Source organism: Carlito syrichta, unplaced genomic scaffold, assembly GCF_000164805.1.
Source record: "Carlito syrichta isolate Samal-C Ts95f unplaced genomic scaffold, Tarsius_syrichta-2.0.1 Scaffold305681, whole genome shotgun sequence".
Lineage (NCBI taxonomy): Eukaryota > Metazoa > Chordata > Mammalia > Primates > Tarsiidae > Carlito > Carlito syrichta.
This window is the reverse complement of record NW_007249777.1, coordinates 234,115-260,846: the sequence shown is the minus strand read 5'-3', so window position 1 is coordinate 260,846 and position 26,732 is coordinate 234,115. Positions and strand designations below refer to the sequence as shown.

At 35.5% G+C, this 26,732-nt stretch overlaps 1 protein-coding gene across 1 annotated transcript in view; it reads right to left on the bottom strand.

The window, feature by feature from the left end:
• The window catches only part of SCAF8 (SR-related CTD associated factor 8), a 164,861-nt gene that overhangs the window by 65,053 nt on the left and 73,076 nt on the right, over positions 1–26,732 (bottom strand). Inside the window, exons 14-20 of the mRNA XM_021714580.1 lie at positions 25,336–25,449; positions 23,417–23,573; positions 20,758–20,891; positions 18,542–18,686; positions 16,825–16,893; positions 13,204–13,422; positions 10,683–12,153 (exon numbers count right to left, since the gene is read on the bottom strand). Coding sequence (XP_021570255.1) covers positions 10,697–12,153; positions 13,204–13,422; positions 16,825–16,893; positions 18,542–18,686; positions 20,758–20,891; positions 23,417–23,573; positions 25,336–25,449 — 2,295 coding nt within the window. The 3' untranslated portion in view covers positions 10,683–10,696. The remainder of the gene's footprint in view (positions 1–10,682; positions 12,154–13,203; positions 13,423–16,824; positions 16,894–18,541; positions 18,687–20,757; positions 20,892–23,416; positions 23,574–25,335; positions 25,450–26,732) is intronic.

The following is a 26,732-nucleotide window of genomic DNA, read 5'->3' as shown; positions in this document are numbered from 1 at the left end:
GTGAAACTAAAAAAACATAAACAGCCGAGAGAGAAACAAAAGTGAAGTCATTACTCATTGAGTAACAGAAAAAATATTTAACATGAAAAATCAACCTGGCTCAACTATCCCAACAAAACAGGTCCTCTGCTCAGGGTGCCTGAGTATTTGATAACCTACCCAACAAAATGCAGTGTTTCATATTATTTTCTTTTCCTTCCAGACTACCAATTTGAAGCTACAAAAAGGGATGGAGAGCTGTTGTGACTGCTTAGAATGAAGAGAAAGTACTCCACTGGCAAAACAAAAACATGAGAAAGGATGTAATGACTAATCACCAAGTGCTCATTCAATTCTTTGACCTTAGGTATCATGACTGTGCAAGACAGTTATTCTATTTCTATATTCTCAGCTGTTTGGTGGCTTAGAAAAGAATCAAGGCTATCCTTGGATAGCCACAATATACTCACATACCCAGAGAGAGGCTCTTTGAGACTAAAAGGCTAGTGTCTTTATTCCCATAGTTTGTTAGATTACTTCTCCACGAGAGATTTCCTTCAAATTCTCACAAATCCTACTCACTTAAATGGAACTGCTTTGGGGAAAGAAATAACCCAGTTTTGCCTCTTTGAAAACCAATGCTAACGTAGACAACAATCTTAGTCTACACTGATTAAAATGTGGACCACTGATTTTACTTGTCCCAAGTATAAAGACTTTGCCACTGTAAGTTTAGGTACAGGTAAACTGTGTATTTAGTCTTCTCCAACTACAGCTTTAGTACAACAAATAAAATAATCAATGTGCAACGAAAGACTCGAACAGTAATGGTTTAGGAGACTGCCCCATTCCAAATTTAGTTTTCTATATGAAGGTATCTATATTATATTATCCTCTAAAAATTCCAGCTGTTATTTTTTTAAGCTATTAAGAAATTAAATGACTCCTTTACATTTAAAAGCAAAGGTAAGTAGCACTGTAGTGGCATTCAGTGAATTCCAATGGGACACTTCTTCCTAAACTGGCTACTATGAACGAATAGTTTACACAATTATTATATAGATATCTAACATCCCTACATCCCATACCTGCCAGATTTTGCTATCAAAATCAGCACTTGAGTAACTTTATTTCTCTCCCCAAGTAGATCTGTCATTTGAGGTTTTCAAACTTTGAGATTTTGAGATAAAATGGCTCTAAATATGCTTTTCAAATTCTCAGTATCATACGGGGAGGTAAAATAATTTTTAAAACCATTTCTCTAAATGTGATTCCCCATAAAATGGATTCAGTCAGACACAATTTAAGGAATTAATTTATTTATTTCAGTGATAAACAATTTTTAAACATGAATATATTCAAGGGAAAAGTGTCCTTTTTCCATTACCAAAGAATCAGCCCCCTTCAAGTCTAATGGGAAAAAAATCTACTCTTCAAACTTGATTTCCAAACTTCACTGAAAATCAGCAATACTACTCGTAACTACCAAATTGCTACTAAGTGGACATATTTAATAGAATTCCTGAAATCAGATCCCAGCCACTTTTCCATGATAGGCCCGCCACTTGAGAGAGCAGGATGCCTGCCATTAGACTAATAAATTAGCCACGTTGACCATGAGGACCAGAAACAAAAATAGAATTCAAAGAGTTGAGGCTTTGCAGGTAGGAAAGGTTTAAGAAGACCTATGAAACTCTGAGAACTATACAACTCCATTTCCCCGTCTGACTTTGAGAAGTAATACTCAAATCTACATAAATAATCCCTTGATTATTTGCAGTTACTACACAACACTGACTTGAATGTTCACAAAGCCTCAATGAGCAGTTACTGCCAACTACAGCAACAGTGAACACCCATATAGTATATGAGCCAAACCGTTTTAAGTGCTTTGGTGCTCTTCAAAGAATAACCAGAACTCTCCATTTAAATTTCTACAAAAGTTATAGAGGTCCTTGATGAAAGACACCTATTTAGTAAGAACCCACATATTCACCATGTAAATTGTATCTCAATCAGACACAGCTGTTTTTTTACTTAAATAAAGATTTTGCTGGCTAATTCTATGAGAAATAGAGGAATGCATTAAGGTTATATAATACTATATTAAAATAGAGAACAAATTGGTAATTTTATTTGGTAAACAAAAGGCCCATTTCTAATTGCTCACTGAAATGACAAAATGATAGTCATATCAAACTAGAGAGGAAATGTTAATAAGCAGACAAAACAAGATAATACTATCAGTTTTTTTAAAAAAGCATGATATACAGAAATGAAGTGGAAAGTCACAACACTGCACATTTTTAGGGCATATTTAATGAAGTCTAAAAAACTCTACCTTTAAAGTCAGCATTAATTTTTTTTAATGGGAGAATAATTCAGAGTAACTAGATTCTTTTTTATACTAATGTCATTGGATTTCCTTTGCAAATTCCTTTAGCTCAAGTATTACTAAAGACACATAAAAGTATGGGCATTTCAAATTCATTTAAAAAGTTAGTGTTGACTATCCTGTTTAATAGTTTGCAATATATTATAAATTTAAATTTGCTGTAACACCCAAATAATTTAAAAATAGAATTCTGTAAAGATGTACACTCTAAAATGTGCCTTTCTCATTATGTGTGTGTTATAAGATGTTCAAGGTCAATTTACCCAGTTGCTAACATAGTTATACAATTTCATGATAGGCTATAATGGATTGAACTGTGTCATCATCCCCTCTCCAAAATACATGTTGAAACCCTAACTCCCAGGACCTCAGAATGTAACCTTATTTAGAAATAGGGTCTCTGCAGATGTAATTAGTTAAGATGAGGTAACACTGGAGTAGTTTGGGCTCCTAAACCAACATAACTGGTGTCATTATAAGCAGAGAACTTGGACAGACATGCACTGAGGGATGATGATGATGTGAAGACACACAGGAGAGACAACTAGGTGGATGGAGGCTGGTATTGGATGATGCACCTACAAGCCAAGAACAATGAGGGTTGCTGAGAACTGCCAGAAGGTAGGCAGAGGAAAGGAAGGATTCTCCTTTAGAACCTTCAGAGAGAACATAGCCCTGCTGAGACACCTCGATTTTGGGCTTCTAGTCTCTGAACTGTGAGAGGATACATTTCTGCAAAAATTAAGCTGCCCAGTGTCTGTGATGTTGTTGTAACAGCTCCAGGAAACTAATTACACAGACCATGTACTAAAATCTACCTTTCTAAAGGAACACCTTTTAAAGTAAAGCACAGCTATGAAGTCAGCAAAACTTGAGATCAAACACCTATGCAAATCAAAAGCTGTGTGACCATGGCATCTCTGAATTTTCCTCTTCAGAAGAAGAGATGGGTGACGAAGTCTATCAAATAGGATACTTCTGAAAATAAGCAAATTATGTAGAAACCCAACCACACAGAGGTTAAAATGTTAGTGTCGCCACCTGCCCCAAAACCCTTCTCTCCCTGTATGCAAATGCATTTTAACCTGTGGTCATACACTATTTGGCTAGCAAAAAGTAATATATAATGAAAACAGAGGTCTGTAATTAAAATATTAAATACATTTTATTAAAAAATACTCTCTAAATGGAGCCCTTTGATAGTTTTACCACTTAGAAATCTCTAAATCCTAAGCCTTGGATGACCACAGTGATATGATAAATGCAATCCTTTCCTGTCTAAAGGGCTCAAAGCAATATTAATCACCACAGAAGATCAATTCTTAAAAAGGATTATCCTTTACTTTCAAAGATTATTTAATACAAGTCTTATTTTCCTAGACCCCTTGTTGATAGATAAACTGGCCCGAGGTTTAGTAATAACCACAGACTCTTGTTATTAAAAAATGCTTGTTCAAATGTAAGAACATTTTATTTCATGTAACAATTGTAACATAAGCAAAACTAATAATTACCTCTGCCAAGATTAGCAGAAATATAACTCACAGATTTGAAAACAAAGTCTCCTGATGTGTGGATTAGGCAATAATATGGCCACAATGTTCAGAGTCATCTGTCCAAGGACTCTGGAAAGAATTATCCAAGACCAGCACCACAGCATGCTGTGGATTAAGCTTTATATGCATGTGAGTTTAATGATTTGAAGAGAAAGAAAACCTAAAATCAGGTTATGTATTCAAATAAGGAATAACTATAAACTATCCACTGCCATCAAGAACAAAGGCTAGTCTCTAAACTCTGTCTGAATTCAAATGGTAAATAAACACTAACACTGAATACTTACTTTGTATAAAGACAACACATTTTGTTTAATTCAAGCCATGAAATATTCCTAGAAGAGAAGTTTTATACACAAGAAAACTGAGTACTAAGTTTTGGTTACATGTATAGTGTATAAATGCTAAATTTTAGAAAGAAGCTGCCAAAACTGCATCCTAAAATACAAATTTGAAAGCAATCACAGGTTCTGCTGCACAATGCATTTTAAAAGATAAAAGAATTTTGAAATTTTATTTTATTTGTGGGAAAAGGTGTTTTCAAAAAGAAATCTGATTTAACATCAATGCAACACAAACCTGCCTCCAAAATAGTGAGTTGCTGAGAAAATCAAAAAATATTATGCCATGATGTAACCTCAAGAAAAAAACAAACCGTGAAAATAGGATCTGAGAACATGAAGCTGAAGTGATTATGCAGTTACAAGAAAAGGAGACAACCCTGATAGACGCTTGCAACTTTGAAAACAGCTTTAGTGGTTAACTGCAGCTGTGAGGATAAGCCTGGTTAGGTTATATTTTTCTGCATATCCAGATTTGTTGAGCCTCAGGCACTTGGTATACTTTAATTTATAATCTCGTACACCAGGGTCTTAGTCTTTGCTTCAACATTTACAAGTTACGCCAACTTTGGGAAGTTATTTAAATCTATGACTTAGGTTTCTCTTCAGTAAAACAGATATTAAAATAGTTAACTACTGCACAAGATTGTCATGAGGATTATATTACACAGGTAATACGATGATCCCAGTTCCTGTCACAGAGTATGTGTTCACTAAATATTAGCCATTATCTTTAACAATAAAAAACTCTGCAGATCAGCTATTAAGAAATGAGGTTTAGAGTTTAGAGGCTCAGTAATCTGTCCGAAGTCACATATCTAGCAATTATGAAAGACAGTTTTTAAAACCCAAGAGCTATAAAATCTGTGCTGTCTTAAAAAACATTCGATGTTAGCCTTTCCTTTGCTCCTCTTAGTTTTCTTCAATAACTGGTTATTTACAGGACAAAACACTTATTTTATAGGGTCAAGGTATTTAAACGCTGGTCAAGGTATTTAAACACTTAGACATGGGGCAGCCAACTACTTTTAATGCAAACAACAAATCCAGTTGCTAGTCCTTGCCTGGAATGATGAGTCAAAAAGAAGCACAGTGGGCTATGATGAGAGGATTTAGAGGCTAATTATGGGAAAGGCAGAAAAATAAAAAGTGATAGCTGTCCATGGTGGGTAGGGAGATGGTGGTGGTGATGATGCCAGGGAGACAAAGAACACAGGACACCAGGTGCCATTAAACTGTAATTACTCATTAAACCATCTATTAAGCTCTAGGCTAAAGGATTCAGTTAACTACCTGAAGTAACTAACATCTCTCATACAATGTGAAGTTACCCCATTAGAACAATTCTATTCCTTGATATACTGTATTATACAAATTACTTAAAACATTTTCTCTGTAGCTTGGATAAACTTTAAAACAAAGTAGAGTAATTTCTAAGTGTACACACAGGATCAAAAGAGACTGCAGAAAGAGAAGGGAACTAAGTGGATAGGAAGAAAAATGTCTGAGCAAAGCTCATGCCCAAATGAACCACTGATCTGCATTAGTTTTTAATGTGCAACCCATATCAAAGTAGTCCTACTAGTAACATTACTTCTGGTCCCTGATAAATTTGACGCTTATAATTTTGTTCCAAAGAGGCTCTTTCTATAGTTACAGCATTTACATGATATCAAGTAAATTCTTCTTTGAGGTATCCTATTAAAAAGTTTCACTTGAGTAAAAAACACTTCGTACATAACTGTCTCATATGGCTCCATTTCTTTCTTGCTATAATTCATTTTTAATGTTTGAACTTAAATCATCTATCATAATGACTTCTCTACTTTTGATTCATCCTCTAACATCAACTGTCACGACTGATGGTTCACTGAAACACTACAAATAATTCTATGTAACTATTTTAATTTAAAAAAATTTAAGAATCTCAAGTATGTGGTATAATAAAGATTTACATATTTTAACGTATCTAAGATGGTGGTACATGGAAAATTTTAAAAGCATATACACCCAGGAAGGTGTGTGCATAAATATATTTTATACATGTATCACCCCCAGAGGATTCTGTATTAGTAAGTCTGTGGTGACCACCACCCACTTCCCTCACAAAAAAAATTTTCAAAGAGCTCCCTAGGTGATTCTGTTATTCATTTCCTGATTAAGAGTACATTACAGGCCGGGCTCCTGGCTCAGCTTGTAATCCAGCGCTTTGGGAGGCTGACGTGAGTGGATTGCCTGAGCCCGCAGGGTTCGAGACCCGCCCAGGCAACTTGGTGAGACCTCATTTCTACAATAAATCAAAAATTAGCTGGGCATGGTAGTGTGTGCCTGTAGTTCCAGTTACTTGGAAGGCTGAGGTGGAAGGATCGTCAGAGCTGCGGTAGCCAGGAGCATGCCACTGCACTCCAGTCTGGGTGATGGAGTAAGACTCCAACTCCAAAAAAAAAAAAGAGTACATTATTTGCAATACATGCTCTTTTCAAAAGTATGTCTCCCCATCAAAGAAAACTATCTGCACCAGTAATTTTTAGAAGGTTTTGCTGGATCAAAGTACCTGGTTTTTAAACCTCCCATTAAAAATTATAATATTCAGTTTTTTACCGTTGGAAGTAAAAACATTTTTAGTGTCTATAACTCAAGTTACAGTTGAAAAGATGTTCTATATAAAACCACAGTATGAAAATTAAGGAAACAAAATTCTGTCACATTGTAGTCTTTATGATTATTTAAAATAATTTAGAGTTTCATTTTGCCTATCTTTAGAATGTATACTTAGATACATGCTCTCCTTTTTATTATGTATTATGAAAGTAAAATATTTATTTTTAAAGAGAAACATATTAACATTTACCTTCTTTGAAAGTTAAAAGCCACTAAAACATTTTATTAATATAGCACCCAGTAGTGATGATAAAGGCACATAAGATATAACAAAATTATTTTCAATTAAATATTAAAGTTTTCTTGTTCATTAAAGGTTGTGCCTATCTAAAATATACACAACGAGAAAAAACATTAAAATACTCTTGAAATCACTTAAGGGTGATTTCTTAATGAAGTAACTAAGTATTTGTGTGTATAAATGAAAGTTTAGATCAGTAGGAAAGTTATTCAAATTCACTGAATATTAATATTCACACCTTCTCATTGAACTGAATGTCTATTTCGGTAATAAATACTGTATTTCGTTGACTAAGATTTTTTTACATTTCAAATCAGGAATATGTCTACAATCACTGAATCAGGAATGAATCTCTGAATCAGGGATGCGTCCACAATCACTGATACATGTGTCACATCAAAAGCATTTTCTATTTCTGAATGGTGCTTCTTTCAATCAATGGCACCTTACAGTCAATAAAATAGTTTATAAAAAAAGTATTTTTTCAAGTTAAAAAAGGTGACTTTTTCTTTTTAAATGCAAGAAAACTCCCCAAAACAACTCTAAATATGTGACTCCATAAAACTATGATCATTTACATGAGTGAAAAATGGCAAATACATTTAATGAAGTAACTAAGTTCTCAGGACAAAAGGAACTGCTCCAGAAAGGATGAAATTGTTAAAAAAACTAATAGATTTTTTAATCAATGAAATAGTATATAAAGTTACTTCCAGGGTTTTTAAATGATTCACTTCACACTTCCAAAATTTCACCTCCTAATACTTTCAAAGTATTTGCCCATTCATTTGAAATAAAATTATAATACAGGAGCAGTCTACCTATCACATGAAAGACTGCTTTAAGTTTCTATCTACAATATACACAATCAAGTATGGTATATGCATTTATGCTAAGAACAGAAGCCAAGGCTTAATGAAATGTTTGGAGACGTAAGAAAGAACAATTGGATATTAATGGTTCAGTTACTAATCCATGCTAATTCTAGCATGTCACAAATAAAAACGCTGCGATTTGGTGTCTAGTAGTTACTGCCTGCAGCACTTCACATCACTGTATTAAAGTGGTTAAGCTACTCCTTGCTCGTGTCTAATCACTAGCATTCTAGTGAAGGAACTGTGACCAAAAGCATCACAAATGTGATAGATCCCAATGCCAAACTTATTAAACTAAGACAATTAGCTTTTCTCTCCATCACTAAACCAAACGGTAAATGCAATTGTCAGTTTTGGAAATCCAGTGAGGATAAAAAAAATCTCCTTTCACTTAACTTCTACACAACAAAACAAGAACAAAGTAACAAGCACACAATAATTTCTTTACAGCTATTTTAAGAGTGTCATCACACATTTTCAAGCTCAGTTTCTAGATACAGTACTGACAACTGATTAGGTAACTTTCACCACTAGAATCTTCAAACCAGTGCAACACTTGTACATGATTTGTTTTCAAGTACACACATGAAGGCCAAGAGTGATAAGAGGCTTTGATTAAAAAAATCACTAGAAAGTCTCAAAATTTTTATTGCTATTTAACCCAAGTGAGTGTCACTTAAGTTTAAGAATAGTAAACACAACTAAAGTAGTTTGAAAGAAATTCCAGTCAATATAAGTTGCTTAAGGACAAGGCCAATCTTTCTTAAAACTTAAAACTTTGTATCCATATGACAGTTTTTCCTCGTTACCTAAAGGAATAGATCTGAAACCAACTCAAATTATTGACTGAACTGAATTATCTTGGAAATAACATCATTTAAACACTTCTACTCTCACCTACTTTTCCAAATAACAAAATAAATAATGTACTATCTCTTCTCAGAACTTGTAAAAAGAAGTCTTTTATTTTTGGCCAGGAACCTTAAAGCTGTTATGATTCTCTCAATCATCAGACGTAAGCAAAACCAATTAAATTTAAATGCTGGTGTGCTCTACCATTTTTTGGAAGCTTGACAAAAGTAGTTTAGGAATTTTACATAAAGAGAGCAAGTATGAATTGTTGGAAATGCACAGGAAACAAAATGACTATTCACAGAACCAAATAAACGCCTTCATTAGAAACTAAAAAACATCAATAGTTTTTAAATGAAAATTAAAAGCATTTTAAATGAAAATGAAAAGCAAAAATAAACAAATAGGAAACCACCCCCCAAGTTTTCTTCACTTGTTTTACCTTGGAGGCTACGGTGTTACCCAGAGCCTGAGGAAAACATGATGGACTGGTATACAAATTAATGACTTTAAGTCCACCAACACCACTATACATTTTTGTGCAATTAATAAATTTACTTCAGGCATGTGACCAGTAAGTACTTTAGTGCTAGCACTATCTATGCAGAACAGCAAATATAGTGTGAAACAAAGCAATGCAAGCATTTATGTGAAATTTGGCTCCATGCTAAATCTGGCTTCATGCTTAACTATGTTGAGAAGAACTGCCAAAATGCCAATGAATTTCTCTATATTTCTTATTTTACGTTCATTAAGATTAAGAGCTTTAATTAAGAGCAATGGTAATAAGCCAAATTTCTCCAATTTTCTATAAGGTTTTAAAGAATATTTTATTATCTAAACTTTTTCAGCTTTCTATTTTCTCTGTATGTTCATGAAGATAGACATACAGAGAAACAGAAACCAAAAAAGCCCTACATATGACTTACACAGTATACACAGACATTACATACATACTAATGAGACTGCATGATTTTTATATTAAAGTACATGCTTTTTCCACCACACGGTTCTTCACTGTTGTTATTATAAGATAATAGAAAACTTCTGCAAAAACTAATAAGCACATGCTGCTAATAATGATTCAGGGTTTTAAGAATTTGTAGGTTAAAAAAATACAATTCCTAGAACACTGTTATCAAACAAATAAGTTTTATTGGCATCTAAAAACAAAATTCACCCAACATTGAAACGTACTTTAATATTTATGTTGCTGTTTTGTTTCTTTTTTACTCACTGCAGTATGAGGAACAAGTCACAAACACTTACTTTGGAGAAACAGAGACCATAGTGTAGATTTTACAAAATCACTTTTAAAAATCTCTGTATTGTGCTCCTCAAATATCTAGAGCCAGTCTTTGCATAAAATATCACAGCTTTGTCTATTACCTTAAAATTCTGCAGCAGCCTAAAGATATGGATAAGATATACCATCATTTGCTATTTTGAAATATATCTATTACCATATCCAACCTAATGATAATATCTAAAAAATTCTTTCTTCCATAGGAAGTCTCTGACAAGCTGTTATTCATTTCCTTGACATTAAAAGAATCTGGGGGCAACATTTATATTTTATCAGAAAAATAAAAAAAAAGTTTACCTACCATGTTCATATTAAGAACAATGTCTATACAAGTCAGTTGTACAATTATTTTAAGAGAAAGGTGAACATGAACATCAGATTAACTTAATTCTGGCAGACAAAAGTGAACAACTATGGTCCAGTCAGCCATTAACCTATTACAGAGAGATGACAACTTTACAAAAGGTATCTTTTACCTACTGAGTGATGATTATGTCCCCTCAGTTTCTGTGCTTTCTACCACTGGTTCACTTTTTATATCAGCAACTGTGTCACTCTTCTCCTTGTTTATCTCATTTGAAGATGTCAGTTTTTCAAAAAGTTCAGGATCATTCTGTACTGGTAAAGGTGGTGGCTGAGCATGTCTCTCTGTGTTTTCACCATTAATCTGAGGCACATTATCACCTTTTCGTTGAGAAGTGGCCCCTTCGAAATAATCAAAAACCCGAGCATGAGGAGGGGGGACCCAAGTGTTTTGAATTCTATCTCGTCCAAGACGATTTCCATTCATTTCTCTGCAGAAATCAAAATCTCTGTCATCCCTATCCCTTTGCCTCTCCCAGGGTCTTCTCCGGTCATCAAAATCTCTGTGAACTTCTTGTCCAAATCCTCTGTTCCAAGGACCACTTCTAGGATCAAATCGATAGTTTCCAGGCCGAAATCTACCTCTTTCTTCATGTAAGCCTTTTGGACCAGCAAAGACAGGGAGAACCCGAGGTTCTCTCTCATCAAAATCTCCTCTATGACCCCAGGGCTTCTCTGGATTAAAGCCAAAGTGGTCTCTTCGACCAAGATGATCTAGACCTGGCCTCACAAGATTCTCTCTTATATCTATAGGAGGTCTTCCAAAATGATCCCTACCATCTAATGGAGGCCTTCCAGGACCTTCTCTTGGATCTATAGGCCGTCCAACCACATCTCTAACATCCACAGGAGGAGGTCTAGTAATGCTTTCTCTGGCTTCTAGAGGAGGAAAACGGTAATCTCTATCTCCTTCCTGTTGAATGTTCTCATTCCCGAGTGGTATCCTTTTTTCTGGGTTAGTAACATTGTCTACACTTGGTCTTATAGGAGCTAGAAAAGGTCTCTCTGGATGACTAAAAATATCTCCTGGAGGAAAAGGTCCACGGGGTGGAGGATGAAGAGCAGAGTCAAGTACTGATGGGGGAGGGATTCCCCGTTGGGGAGGAATTCCAGGTTGTATTAAAGGGAATCTTGGTCCAGGTGCCTGTGGTATTAGTCCTGGACGAATGTCTAGCATTGGCATTGCAGGCATCCTTTGATTAGGGATACTCAAAGGGGGTAAGTTTTGAGGTCCAGCTGGTGGCTGTGTTCCCAGAAGTCCAGAAGTATTTGGAACATTTGGTGGCTGTACTCCTACAAGTCCAGAATTGTTAGGTATATTTGGGGGTAGCACTCCCAAAAGTCCAGAACTATTTGACACACTTGGTGGCTGTATTCCCAAAATTCCAGAGTTGTTCAGAATACTTGGTGGTTGGGCTCCAATAATCCCAGAACTACTGGAAACATTAGATGGCCGGACCCCAAGAATTTCAGAATTACTTGATACATTTGGTCTTTGGATGCCCAGAATTCCAGAATTGCTTGTCACATTTGGTAGTTGCCCTCCTAAAATTGCAGCATTACTTGAAATATCATTTGGAATCACTAAAATGAAAAGAGGAGAAATAACCACAAATAAGTCATTCTGGTATAAAACATTTATAATTAATGCTATAGACTTCCAGTAATTAGCTTAGAGTTAATTAGCTACTTGTATCCTGCAAGCATCAAAGTACTCTAGATACTAAATAAAAATTGAAGCAGGCTGGGCATGGTGGCTCATGCCTTTAATCCCAGCACTTTGGGAGGCCAAGGTGAGAGGATTGCCTGAGCCCAGGAGTTTGAGCCTGGGCAGCACAGCATGGCAAGACCTCATCCCTACAATAAACAAACAAATTAGCTGGGCATGGCGGCACGCACTTGCAGTCTCAGCTACTTGGAAGGCTGAGGTAAAAGGATCATCTGGGCCTTGGATGTCAAGGCTGCAGCAGCAGGCCGTGATTGTGCCACTGCACTCCAGCCTGGGTGACAGAGTGAAACTGACACACACACACACACACACACGAAGCTAAAATTATTAATATTATGCAGAGTAAAATTTAAATATTAAAATGAAAGTAGAGCTGTTACCTAAAATCTTCATATGAAATGTTTTAACTTAAAACAAAAACGTCAAGGATTATACAGTCTCCACATTTAATAAAAGCCCTTCTAAATTCTTAATATCCCAATAGTGGGGCCATTTAAAAATGGACCTATTGCTTTCAAACACTGTCTTTACCTTCTGGACCTAGCTGGATTATACCTAATAGAAGTAAGTTCCTGTAGAGGTTATTCCTATCTAGTACTTGCTCACTCTGATCTTTGACACAGATTTTGTGAAATCATATTTTGACAACAACACATTGAAGCAGTCCCATCAGGCCAAAAAAAGGGGGCAAGGTGCAGTTCTTAATGGAGACGTATTAAAATCTATATTATCCTAGACAGAATGCCACTTTTTTGAAATAGAAATTTCAGGGCATAGTGATCACTTTCCAAAAAACTGCAATATCTCAACATTATGTGCACTGAATTGGTTACACACGTATGGCACACCAGAATTAAACACCAATAGTTATGAGTTAACTGTACTTGTAGGGTTTTTTGTTTTACCTGATCTGGTGTTTTCACCAGAAGAAATCTGGTGGTCTATAAGATGAGGTACTTTTTCTTCAGGCTCTGCTTGTTTAGTTGGAGGATTAAAAACATTTCCACCTGGCAGAGTAGAAGCAGCAAGACTGCTGGCAACAGAACCACCTGGGATCACAAGGCTACCAAATCCAACGTCTTTCACAGTTTCTGGGGTCATGGATAATGGTGGCTGCACTAAAGCTGTTTAAAAGAGGAGAAAAATATATTTCAGGTATAATCAGTTAATCAATTCATGTGCTGAATTTTCTGGCAGCTTGAGTATTTAATTTAATGGCATCCCAGTATTACTAAGCACATTATATAATCACTGATGCTCAAAATGACAAATGAGTCATCAGGAAGAGGCTAAATTATATTTAGAAAGCTTTACTTCTTAAAAGTAGGAAAAAATACTTTTTAGAAATATTTCCACCAAAAACGTTTAGTAAAATAAGGACCAGCATTTAGAGAGTTAATTCTGGTAATAAAAAATTGACAATTTTCCAGGGATGCCAGATAAGTGACCATCTAAACATACAAAAATGGTTAGTGCAGACTAAAAAATGTGTATGAGAATAACAGTCTGTCCAATCTTCTTGAAATTTCAACGTACAGGGTCCTTACGTACACTAGTTTTTGTTAAACAAGGATAGAAACTCATGAGATAGGAATAGATAAGGTGGACTACACACAAAGCTAGTAACATTCCATTTTAAAGAATGAGTAGACAAATCCCTAAGTGGATATGCCAGTTGTGTGTTAAAAAACAGAACCAGAGAAATACAAAGTAAGTATACAATTACAACTTTTAGTTCCCTTTATGACATTTAGAATACTTTCAAATCATACTTGGAGACTTTAGGAAATGTTTTATCCTCCCATTTAACTCTAAGTACCTGGACAAACTTAACATAACAGAGCTATAAAACAAAGATAAAACCATCTGTGATCACATATAGGAATTATGAGAATTAAATGAGACAGTGAAAGCAACTTGGAGAGCACCTGGCACACTAGTATTTATTTCTCCATTAACTGATTCCAGATTTTCCAAGATGAATAAAGTAGGAAGAAATAACTGGGAGGTAGGCTCTAAGGTAGCCTCTGTGAATGGTGAACTCAGAAATGACTTCTGAATACACTGCCTCATTATCAGAAAGAACAAATAATTCTTACTTAATCAATAATACCAAGAAGGAAGGATCCTAATGCTATCTGAACACTGAAAGGGAGAAAAAAGTTTAAGAATATGAGGAAAATTAGATTTTAAAAGTTTAAAAATTTCTATATATCATATATACTCTTCTCATCATAAGTGATTTTTCAGGTCTAATTTTTGAGATAGGTTTGCTTAAGTTACTGAAGATTTGTTTAAAGTCTGGAGAATTACTCTAGATAAAAAAAGTAGAAGGAATAAAATGAATAAATTGTATTTAACATCTCTGAAATGTCTAATAATGGAGAAAAGGAAACAAATGAATAAATTAGTGTCTATAAACATTTACTTTTGAGCTGATTTGCATTCCTTTTGAAATATCTACTCTAGCATAAAAAAAATAGTTATCAGTGCCAGGCACAGTGGCTCACACCTGTAATTCCAACACTTTGGGAGGCCAAGGCGAGAGTATGCTTGAGCCCATTAGCTCAAGACCAGTCTGGGCAACATAGCAAGAAATAAAGTTACTCAGGAGGCTGGGGTGGAAGAATTGCTTGAGTCCAGGAGTTTGAGGCTGCAGTAAGCTGTGATCATGCCACTGTAATCCAGCCTGGGTGACTCCAACTCAAAAAAAAAAGAGAAGTAATATAGATATAAAGATATCAAAACTCAAGTAGGTCGGGATATTTATTACATGAAAATGTGAAAAAAGGTACATATGAAGTTAGTGCCACAACTATAAAGAGAATTATTTTGGGTAACAGTAATTTGATTATATATCCTTACAGCAAAGAAAGCAGCAGAGAAATCTTAGTTCCACACAGTAGTCTTATTGGCAGTAATACTGGTCATACTATTTTCAAACTACTGTGTGTACTAAGTCTACACTGTAGGATAATGAAAATAAGCATGTTTATTGTTTTCAGTACGTGAGAAGAAAGGCAAGTATAAAAATCAAAGCAGCTAGCTTGTTATATAAATAGTGCATATTCATTTTTTTCTGTTCAAAATATGTATTTTCTAATTTTGTCCACTAAAAATTCCTAGACTCAATAAAAAAACCAAGAGCAAAATGAGAATGTACTATCCAGACAGAAGTCTCTAAATACTATACACCATTTGGGAGCAGGAAGACACATGATTAGTCTGGGATATACTGGGCTAAAAAGCTAAGACGCTCTCAAATGCGAATGTAGTCATCTCAAAAGGATGGAGAAGCAACATAAAAGGTCTCCCACTGGCCAAAGATGAAACAATTTGCACTTCCAAAAGAAAAAAGAAAGCAACTAACTGGAAACAACCATTCATTCATCAATCCTTAAACACTAAAGAAATTGAGGAAGAAAGAAGAGGAAGGGGGCAGAAGAGAAGAACAGAAGAAATAAGAGAAATTCTCTTCAGTCACTGGATATCACTGGGAGTACCTACAGAACTACTTACTCTGAAAATCGGCAATTGAAGGAAAGATTTAGCATCTGCCCTGTCTTTCCTGTTCAAACTCTACTTCAAGGTAACTATGTACTACTAGTTAGCAGGAAAAACTTTTCTTTATAAAATAAAAAATCCTAAGAAATGTGGAAGGAATGATAGATTTAGAAGGATCGCCATTTTGCAACTAATGAAAAGTAGATTCAATCAACAATGAACAATGGATGAAACCATCATCATATAAACACTTAAAAGGTAGTTAGGTTCCACTGAATGCTTTGATCCATCTCAACGCCACTAAAAGTAAAACAAGACCCCAACAGTGAACTCTAATATTTAAACTAAGGACTTTGGGTGATAATGTTGTGTCAGTGTAGGTTCATTAACTGTAACATACGTACCACTCCAGAGAGATGTGGAAACTCTCTACACCTTCTGCTCAATTTTGCTGTGAACCTAAAACTGCTTTAAAAAAATAAAGTCTACTAAAAAAAAAAGTGAGACAAAAAAGCATCACACGTCTCCTGATGTGATGTAATACCACATCTATAGCACTCTGCTTCTAAAGCATTCTTACGAATAAAGATGAATTTCCACTTTATAGGAAATGCAAAGAAAGAAACAAATTAAATACCATAAGGAAATAAAAAAACCCAATACATTATTTGGAATCCTGTACAAGAAGTGAACTTTCTTCAAACGAGTCAGGAAGGACAAAGAAAAGGAAGGGGGGTTTGGGCAGGACTGCAGTAGATTAAGACATTTAATAAACACATCAAAACAGAAACCACAAATATGATGGGAGAACCTTCTTTGAATTCTGACTAAAATAAACCAATCATAAAAAGACATTCTGAGATAATCAAGCAAAAAAAATAAATAACTGCCATATGATACTGCTAATTTTTTAGAAATCATCTAATACATGCATTTGTCTAAAAACTTTCATAATACAAAAATTAACAATTCACATGAATGGAAACCAATAATAAAGTAAATTTTAAAAGCAGAAAACTCACAAGTTGGTACTACTGGTGGAATTGCAGGTGGTGGTACAACAGGTGGGGGAACTGGAGGTGGCAAGAAACCTACATGGAAAAAAAGGCCCCAAAATAAAATAGCACAAGAAAAATTACTTGTTTTAAATTAAAGATTTCAATAGCTGCAAATAAGACACCATATTCTTAAAATTATCTTTTATTACTACAACTTCATATTTGTTTATATATTTTCTATCTTGAAAACAGTTTTATATATGCTACTTTATTTGATCCCTGGTAAGCTAGTAAGACAGAGAGAGCCTGATCATAAGCACATCCTATTTATTTATTCACTCCAGTTCTGTGATTAATAGATTAACAGATGCCAGGTAATGTTAGAAAAGCCACAGCAAGGGGAGAGTTAAAACAATTGTATTTCAAGCTACTGATCACATTACATGCAGTAAAGTCATCTGTCAAATATATCATTTTATTTCTATGATATATGCATTTACCCACTAGATCATAGGATGATGTTATATTATGCTTTAAGCATTGAAATAAATCTTCAATTTAATACTGGCCTTTTAATACTTTTAAATATCAAGTGATCGAACTATAAATCTGCTTCTCTGCATTTAAATAATAAAAAGCCACCACTAAATTCAATTAGAAAACAGTGGCTAAAACTAAGGAAAGAATAAAGGTATGTGATTTTTCAATAAATTAATGATGAACAATGACTATATAAAGTCTATGTACTGTGATACATAATAATCATTTAGAAATATCTTCTAAAATAAATTTTAATTTTGAAATCACAAAAACAGAAAATTTTTGACCAAAGTAATTTTTCAAAAGTTAAATTCTTATTAAAATGCCAATTTCCAATTACATATTAAACTGCAACTTTAAAAATTCACATTATATGACCTATAAATTATAATACAATCATTCTCAGATAATGAATTTAAATTTTTAGTCTTGCTAAAACTCTACCCCATGGCTAAGAACTTAAATTGCAGAATCAGAGTACTGTATCTCTTTTCTTGTAATATGCAAACAATTCATGAATTTAAAAAAAACTTTTAACTTTTAAAAATCAATATATATCACTAAAGTCCTTATAACCTCTCCCTCATTTTTCTAACCTAACATAGTCTAATACTAAAAGCTCTATTTCAAACTATATAAGTAATTCTATGTATACATTTACTGATGTGTATTGTTCCTGTAATCTATAGTTTTTACCTAGGAACTCTAATTTGAGGAACTTTCGTTTATCAATAATTTATCAGGTCAAAAAAAGTATTCCAAATTCATTAGATTTAAAAAAATAATTTCTAATTCCAAAACAGAACACAATATTTTTGACGAGGGACAATCTATAGAATCCAATGCAAATCTTCTGACGAAAGGGTGATAATTATAGAGAACTTTCATACAGAAACTTCACAAATTTTACTTAAGAGTAATGATTTTCGATGATTTTAAAGGAATTATTTTATTTTCTCTGTCAGTGCTTCTAGACAGAAGCAGACTATCCTGGGAACTAGTTAGAAATAAAAGCTCTCGGGCCCTACCACAGTCCTAAAAGAAACAACAAACCAGAGGACGGGCCCAGCAGCTGCGCTTTCACAAGCCCTCCCGGTTCTTTGTACACAAAGGTCTGAGAACCACTGCTCATTTCAACCTGGAAAAAGAACAACTTGAATGACATTCCAAATAGAGTTCGAATAATAAGAAAATTCCTTACCAGGTGGTGGTTGTGAAGGGTTAAAACTTGCTCGTAGAAAAGGAGGTGGAGGGATTGGACTGAATCCAGGAGGAGGAACTGGCATTGATACAGGAAATGCTGGTGGGACTAAACTAACTGTAGGCACGGCAGGCGCCACTGGAATCTTGTGGACAGAAAGAAAAAGGCCACTACTCAGTGTACTTACTGGCAACGAACGATCACATCTCAGAACAACTAAAGGTAAATTATTTCTATTTCTTTTTCAGAAAGGTAAAAAATGCTATAGTTCCCCCACCCACTTTTATGTATTTGTGAATGAAGCTACTCAAAGTAAAAACAAGGCAGAATTACTAAACAGATAGTTTATTTGGAGATTGTGAAATCTATCGTACATTCATGTAATATAAAGTAATGGTCACCTAGTCAGATACTGAATATCATGCTCATTTTTTTTCTTTTTTCTTTTTTTTTGAGTTGGAGGTTCACCCTGATGCCCATGCTTGGAGGGCAATAGCACACTCATGGCCACCCCAGCAACAACCTGCTGGGCTCCCGCGATCCTTCCACCTCAGTCTTCAAAGTAGCCAGAACTACAGGCTCATGCTACCACACCTAGCTAATTTTTGATTTATTGTAGAGACGAGGTCTTGCCAAGTTGCCCAGGCTGGTCTCCAACCCATGGGCTCATGCAATCTACTCACCTGGGCCTCCCAAAGTGCTGGGATTACAGGCTGAGCCACTAAGTCTGGCCTCATGCTCAATTTTAAAATGCCATCTCCCACTAAGCTTAAGAATGCCTACCTATGTTATATAATCTAACAAGCATCAGGAAGCATGTCAACAAACAGTTTTAGAATGACTTGAATTTCTCCTAAGCATATTTTTCATTCCCAGCTTAAGTATTGTGCACAAAGTCCAAACATTTACCTGTTTTACCTCTGAACTTCACATCATATCAATTATCTATGCACCATCTCAACTTTGTAGTCTAAAAGATACTTCATGCTAACATATACAGAACAACTGAATTCCCAAATGTCCTTCCTAAAAGGACTCTTCCCAGTCTTCCCCATTCTAACAGTGATAGCTCTATCTTCCCAATTTCTCAGACCAAAAACCTTGTCTTCACTTTTGCTCACAACTTCAAATCCAATCATGCCTGGAAGTCTTATTGGTTGTACCTTCAAAATTCACCTAATATCTGACCACTTCTCATTACCTCCACTGTTAGCAGTCTATTCTGAGCCACCACTACCTCTTACCTGGACTGCTACAAATGTCTTTTAACAGTCTCCCTGCTTTTATCAAAGTTCACTACAGCCTATTTTCAAAAAAGCAGCCAGTGCAATCACTTAAAACTGTAAGCCACATCAAGTCACTTCTCTGCTCACAATCCTCCAGTGGCTCATCTCACTCAGAGTGGAAACCAAAGTCTGGAGAGGTTTATCTTCACCTACCCTGCCTTTCACTAGCTTTACTCAAGTCCACTTCCTATTCCTGGAACACACCAAACATGTTCCAGGCATGGGGCCTTTGCACTGGCTTTTGCTTCTGCCTTGGAATGCTCTTCTCCTCAGACATCAAGAAGGTTAATTCTCTAGGCACCTTTAAGTTATTGCTCAAATTTCACATTCTCAATTAGTTCTATCTATTCAAAATTATAATAGACCATTCTATTTACAATTGTAAGCACCTATACCCAGGCACTCCTGATCAGCCTTACACTACCTTTCTCCTTCCACAATCTCTCTCATAATCTTGCTTATCTTACATTATCTGTCTACCCTGTTAAGAATGAGAGTTCCATAGGACAGGCTTACGTGTTCTAGCCAGAACTCAATAAATACGTATTTAATTAATAAATAAATATATTTAAATATGAATGACAATTTCTAAAGATAATTTTTCAATAAATATTTCATTAAATTTAACTTCTCAGAAAAACAGGAACTTAAAGAAAACCATGCAAGTCCTCAGAAGCAATACTTCCATATTTACCTTTATTTATTTTAAACCTAATTGTGTTTAGCACAATTTACTACAGCATTGGCCAAAAAAAAGAGAGAGAGAGAGAGAGAGAGAGATTTACAAGAAAAAAAATTTTTTTTTGCCTTACACTACTGACATTTATTCTACTTTGGACAATTTCCTCCAAGTTTCATAAATACATGAGTAAAAACAGAAATGGAAAACAACACAGTTTTGTTTTGTTTTTAAAACTACCCAGCACTAACCTGCAACATAGCAACAGGTGGAGGGAAAACCTCAGCCTGAGTTGTGACCACGGTCTCCTTTTCCACTGGAGCTGGACTCTGAGTTGTCTGGACTGTCTCTTTAACGGGTTCTGAGCTTTTCACAGTTTCCCACTCTAAACAAAATATCGGAAAGTGATTTCCTTTGATAGGCACAACTATTCACTTTTTTCTATGTATGCATTTATTTCACATCTCAGTTCCTCATCAGCCTTGGCACATATTAGAATATATCTGTAACTGTAGGTGCCAACCTAGATTTTATCCAAATAAACCTGATTGGGATGCCAAAAAGTCCTAAAGAGCATGGCACATGAGGCACAAATGAAAGATACAAAACAGTCTAAAGAAAACGCATAGAAGGGAGACAGTAGATACAGATCTCAATGACTGTCTGATAGAAGAACCAATCTTATTCAATTTTTTATCACAAGCTAAAACAAAGGAAGAACAACTAGTCAAGAATTAAACCCAGAGCAGTAAAATCCTTCTGAAATACAGCCAGCTATCCAAAAAGAGAACAAGGCTCTGCAGATTCCTCTCATATTTCTCCATCTCACTCAGAGTACAGATCAAACAAGACTAATAAGATTCACATGACTTTATGCCCCACCCCCCCGACTTCATTTATTACTCACTCCTCTCTTACTTTGCTCAGGCTACACTGGTCTACTATTCCTATTTTTAAATATAGACTTTACATGTGCTGTTCCCTCTGTATAGAATGTTCTTTCCCCATATGGCTGCACGTCTCACCTGTTCAAATACCACTCTATTCATTAGACCTTCTGCAAGCACTTAAAAAACTACAATACACCTCCACACCCACACTGCCCAACTCCTTTGCCTGCTTTTTTCTTCTGAGAGCTTAGATGCTGAAGTCACATAAAGTTTATTTTTTTCACACTAGAACAGTAGTCCCCAAACTTTTTGACATCAGGAACTGAATTTGTGGAAGACAATTTTTTCCACGGAGTGGTGAGTGTATGCAGTCAAACCTCACTGCTAATGTTAATCAGATCATGGGCATTAGATTCTCATAAGGAGCGGGCAACCTGGATCCCTCATATGCGCAGCTCACAACAGGGTTTGTGCCGCTATGAGAATCTAATGCTGCAGCTGATTTAACAGGAGGTGGAGCTCAAGCAGTAACGTGAGTTGATGAGGAGTGGCACTGTAAATACAGATGAAGCTTCACTGGCTGGCCCGCCACTCATCTCCTGCTGCGTGGTCCAGTTCTAAGGGCTGGGGTACCCTGCACTAGAACATGGGCTGGCAAACTGTTTCTATTGTGCATTTCAGGAATTAGGCATTACGGGCCATATGTCCTCTTTTGCAACTATTCACCTGCTATTGCCAAAAATAAAACAAACAAAAGTCATATAAAATAGTAAACAGGGTATCGGCATAATGAACATCTGTATACCTAATCTTGAATTGTACCCCACATCTTGAAAATAAAAAATAAAATAGTAAATAAGGAAGCATGGCTGTATTTCAATAAGTTTTATTTATAGAAGTGGCTACAAGCAGGATTTGGCCCAAGAGTAGTAGGTTGTTAACCTCTGTACTACATTCCATGAGACAAAAGATTTTTGTCTATTCATCTCACTGCTATAATTCCAGTTCCTAAAAACAGGCCTGCTACAGTGTAGGAAATAAAATATTGACTGACTGAATGAATGAATGTCTGGGAGAACAGCCAGGAAGGTGTCGGGGAGCTGACAGGGAAAAAAACAATTGAGCTAAGATGTGAAAAAATAAGGTATATGTTATATTTCATTTCTTTTTGAAATGTCAATTTTAAGATACTCAATATAACTAATAATCACATCATGAATTTATAACTGGAATCTTTTAAAATAAAAAGACAAACACATTTTTACAAAGAGCAGGCTAATGATCACACAGTATTCTAAAAGGCATTCTAGATGGTATACTAGCATTGCATGAACCTCAACTAGAGCTCCCTAAACTAAGATTCTATTCTATAATCTGCAGAGTTTTTCAAAGAAGTTTCTCAAGTCACCATTTCTCACATAAACTCAAGGAATTAAAAATATTAAGTTAAAAAAAGCCTTAATATACACAACGCTCCCTTAAATATAAAAAAATTTTAAAACACATACATGAAAAATGCCTCATTTACAGACTTCTAGTCTATACTGTGACACCTATGAAATAGGACACACCTTTCACAGAAACAAAGAACTGACCACATGTTCTCACTCATAAGCGAAACTTGAACACTATCATAATACTATAAGAAAAGGATTGAGAGTAGTGGGAAACTGCAGAGGGGTGGGGGGTGGGGCAGGAAGGTGGAACTGGCAGTAGTTGGAACCTGCCTGGGGAAGGGAGGGCACACCTCATCAACAAGGGTACCTGCATAATGAATATTTGTAAACCTAACCCCCACATCTTCAAAAGAAAAAATTTAAAAGTTAAAAAAGGAAATAGGACACACTAAGCATATACAAGGATACAACAGTGTTTACCTTTTCTTTTTGGAAGATAGATCTAGGATATAAAATATACACAGCTTACCCAATCACCTAAAATTCATTTCAATTACCACTTTCTAAGCATAGTTCTAAGTTTTCTTACTTTTTAAACAGTAAAATGACTGTAAAATTCTTACCAGTATTTACAGTCTCCTGATCAATCATGCCTCCTTCTGCAAAACCTTCCAAGTCATCCACTTTAACTTTTTCCCATGGTATATACGTAACTCCAAGATCCACATCCCAGAACTGTTTGTACTCCGTTTTTACACCTTTGTTTAAAGCCCAAGCAATCTATTGTGAATGGAAAGAGGAAAAAAAGGAAGTTCAAATATATACAAAAACAAGACAAAAAGTTCAAAATTATATTTAAACAACATAAATACAAATAAAACTAGTTTTACAAAACAATTGGGTGAGCAAAGCTGAAACACTTGTTCATTTCTAAAATAAACCTTGCATTAGATAATATTTACAATATGGAATTTATTTCTACTTCTTACTATAACTGTAAAACAACATTTTCCAGATCTACTTTTCACCATAAAAATGTCAACCTACATTAGCAACAATCAGGACCAGTATAATTTAAACAAAATATTTTTGCTGGGCACGGAGGCTCATGCCTGTAGTCCCAGCACTTTGGGAGGCAGAGGCAAGAAGACTGCCTGAGCCCAAGGGTTTGAGACCAGACTGGGCAACTTGGCAAGACCTTGTCTCCACAATAAATTAAAATAATGATGATGATGATGATGATAATAATAATAATAATAAAACTAGCCAGGTGTGGGGGGGGGCCTGTAGTTCCAGCTACTTAGAAGGCTGAAGCAGAAGAATCACCTGAGCCAGCAGGGTTAAGGCTACAGTAGTTATGAGCATGCCACTGCATTCCAACCTGGGCAACTCAAAAAAAAAAAAAAAAAAAAAAAAATTTTTTTTTTTTGTACTCCAAGAAATAGAAGACCAGTGCTACTTTAGTTTTTTATACAGAGAAACTCTCTGCCATGAAATGACAAAAGACAAACATACATTCATTTCCTTTAAAGATTTCATTCAGTTGCAGAAACTGATAAAATAAATTACCCTTAAATGGCAGAAATAAAATGTGAATTAATCATAGAAAACAATGGAAAAATAAATAATCAGTGTAAAGACAAGAGGGAGCTGGGCGTAGTGGCTCACACCTGTAATCCTAGCACTTTGGGAGGTAGAGGCAAGAGGACTGCCTGAGCCTGTGGGTTCGAGACCAGCCTGGACAATTTGGCAAGAACTCGTCTCTACAACAAATCAAACAATTAGCCGGGCACAGTGGAACACGCCTATACTTCCAGCTTAATTGGAAGGCAGAGGTGGAAGGACTGCCTGAGCCCAGAAGGTCAAGGCTGTGGTTGCTGTGAATGTGCCACTGCACTACAGCCTGGGTGACAGAGTGAGACTACAACTCAAAAAAATAAAAGACTAAGAGGGGCCAGGCATAGTGGCCCCACCTCTAACCCCAGCACTTTGGGAGGCCAAGGTGTGAGAACAGCTTGAGCCCAGGAGTTGGAGACCAGCCTAGGCAACACAGCTGGACCCCAGTTCTTATTGTGAGTGGAAAAAAAAAACAACTAAGAAATAAAAATATACTTACAGATAATCCCTTGACAAGAAACTGGTTTTTATAAGAAATGATGTTTTTTAAAAAGGGAGAAATTAAAAATATAATTAGAGAGCATATTAACAAGTATTAGGAGGAAAAGTAAAGACAAACCTATAAAAATGGAAAAACTTCCCGTTCATAAAATAAGCCATGGTTGACTATGTAAATGTGATTTCAAGCAAATGTTTGACAAAGTTTTGGTTACTAATTATTCTACTTATATTAAATTCTGTAATACAGTAACACTGAAATAACAAGTTTCTGATGACGCTTGTCCGTATGTTTAAAAAGAAGATGAATACAGAAACATTCTAACACTCCAACAGAACAAGAGCAGGTGACCCTTTCCTATGGAAAACTTAGACTTTAACATAATAGTCATTAAAAAATTGCCACCCTGCCCCCACAAAATCTCACCTTAATGACCTTGGACCCAATTTTATATGATCCAGAACTGAGTTTCTGAAGAGCTCGAAATGCATCTTGTCGATGAACCATACAGACATAAGCACAGCCCCTGGGAGGAATCATCTATTTAAAAAATAAAATAAAATAAATACTTTTTTTCTCCTTTAAAGAAAGGGCATAAGGACAGAAAGTCATTCTGACATTTTATGGTCTTAATGAAACAGAACATTAACTATTGACTAATACTCCAATTCAATTTTGATAGAGTACTGAATTATCTTCCCCCTTCTTCCTTCAGTTGTTTATTGGTATAATTAATATCTCAGTTAAAAAAAAGCTCAAAATTCAGGATACAATTATAAGGTTTCACATTTCGTATTCGAAACCCCAATTGGGTAAACCAATTCTGAGTCATGACATATGTGAAATCTTATGTAGAACATGGCAACTTTTAAAAATACAAAATAGCCTGTAATCCCGTGCTTTGGGAGGCTGAGGTGAGTGGACTGCCTGAGCCCGCGGGTTCAAGACCCGCCTAGGCAACTTGGCGAGACCTCATCTCTACAATAAATCAAAAAATTAGCTGGGCGTGGTAGCACGCACCTATAGTTCCCGCTACTTGGAAGGCTGAGGCGGAAGAATCGCTGGAGCCCAGCATGTCAAGGCTGTGGTGGCCGGGAGTGGCCACTGCACTCCAGTCTGGGTGACAGAGTAAGACTCCAACTCAAAAAAACCCAAAAATACCAAATAAAGAACTATTAAAAACAAAAGTATAACTCTATATACACAGTATAACCAGATGAAAGGGTATGGCCAAAATTTTGAAGGCAAATAATTTATTCCTAGTATATTTAAAACTTTATAAAATGTTGTATTGAGTAACATAAGCAGAGTTTTTGTTTTGGGGAAGTATCCTATCCTTGATATAAAATCTACATTCTATAACAATTGATGTTAAGACTAAAACTTTTCAGTTTTATAAAACTTTATTTTGTTCAAATGCTTCTGGACAAAGGTTGTAACATGAAGAAGAAAACAGGCTCAGGGTAAAGATTGGAAACTGGTTTATAAGGTACTAAGTTATTCCAGAACTACCAGATCATAAAGTTATCTTTTAATGTACTACTTCAGAATACTATGCATAGCATTTCAGTTTCTTTTTGAAAGACTACAAAGGTATTCTATCACTCTACTATTACTTCATACCAATAAGCTATATTTTTTTAAAAAACCTTTCCCTCAGCCTTGCTAACACTGCAAGCTACTGTCTCTTCAATACCAAATGTCCTAAAAGAGAAGTCTACCTAAATCCTGACATTTTTCTTTGTCACTTGCAAAATAGCTCCAACTCGCCGGGCTCGGTGGCTCAGTCTGTAATCCCGCGCCTTTGGGAGGCTGAGGTGAGT